At 66.2% G+C, this 556-nt stretch overlaps 1 protein-coding gene across 1 annotated transcript in view; it reads left to right on the top strand.

Moving 5' to 3' along the window:
- Nucleotides 1-556, top strand: part of LOC104413389 (beta-arrestin-1) — a gene marked incomplete at its 3' end in the record, with an annotated part of 5180 nt that overhangs the window by 726 nt on the left and 3898 nt on the right. Inside the window, exon 3 of the mRNA XM_010024365.1 lies at nt 242-438. Coding sequence (XP_010022667.1) covers nt 242-438 — 197 coding nt within the window. The remainder of the gene's footprint in view (nt 1-241; nt 439-556) is intronic.

The following is a 556-nucleotide window of genomic DNA, read 5'->3' as shown; positions in this document are numbered from 1 at the left end:
CCGGCGGAGGATGGAGGCTTGTGCTGGGCACCCCAGGGTGCGTCTGGGTGGTCCCTGGGCCGCATCCCCTTCTCCATGGCACCTCCCGGGAGCCACCATCGCTTCCCAGTGCTGGTGGGATGAGCCATGAGACCACCCCAGCATGATGCCGTGATGCCACCACACCACGATGTCACCACGACACGGTGCAGTCGTGAGGTGATGCCACCCCGCCACCAACCTGCACCCTGTCCCCTTCCAGTCTTCGTGACGCTGACCTGCGCCTTCCGCTATGGGCGCGAGGACCTGGACGTGCTGGGGCTGACGTTCCGCAAGGACCTGTTTGTGGCCAACGCTCAGGCCTTCCCCCCCCTGCCCGAGGAGAAGAAGCCCCTGACGCGGCTGCAGGAGCGGCTCATCAAGAAGCTGGGCGAGCACGCGTACCCCTTCACCTTCGAGGTGCTCCGGAGCGGGGTGCAGGGACCTTAAAGCTCCTCCAGCCCCAACCCCTGCCCCAGGCAGGGACACCTTCCACTAGAGCAGGTTGCTCCAAGCCCCTGTGTCCAACCTGGCCCTG

Source organism: Nestor notabilis, unplaced genomic scaffold, assembly GCF_000696875.1.
Source record: "Nestor notabilis isolate BGI_N333 unplaced genomic scaffold, ASM69687v1 scaffold4931, whole genome shotgun sequence".
Taxonomy (NCBI): Eukaryota; Metazoa; Chordata; class Aves; order Psittaciformes; family Psittacidae; genus Nestor; species Nestor notabilis.
The sequence above is the reverse complement of the archived record's forward strand: the minus strand, read 5'-3'. Positions and strand labels throughout refer to the sequence as shown.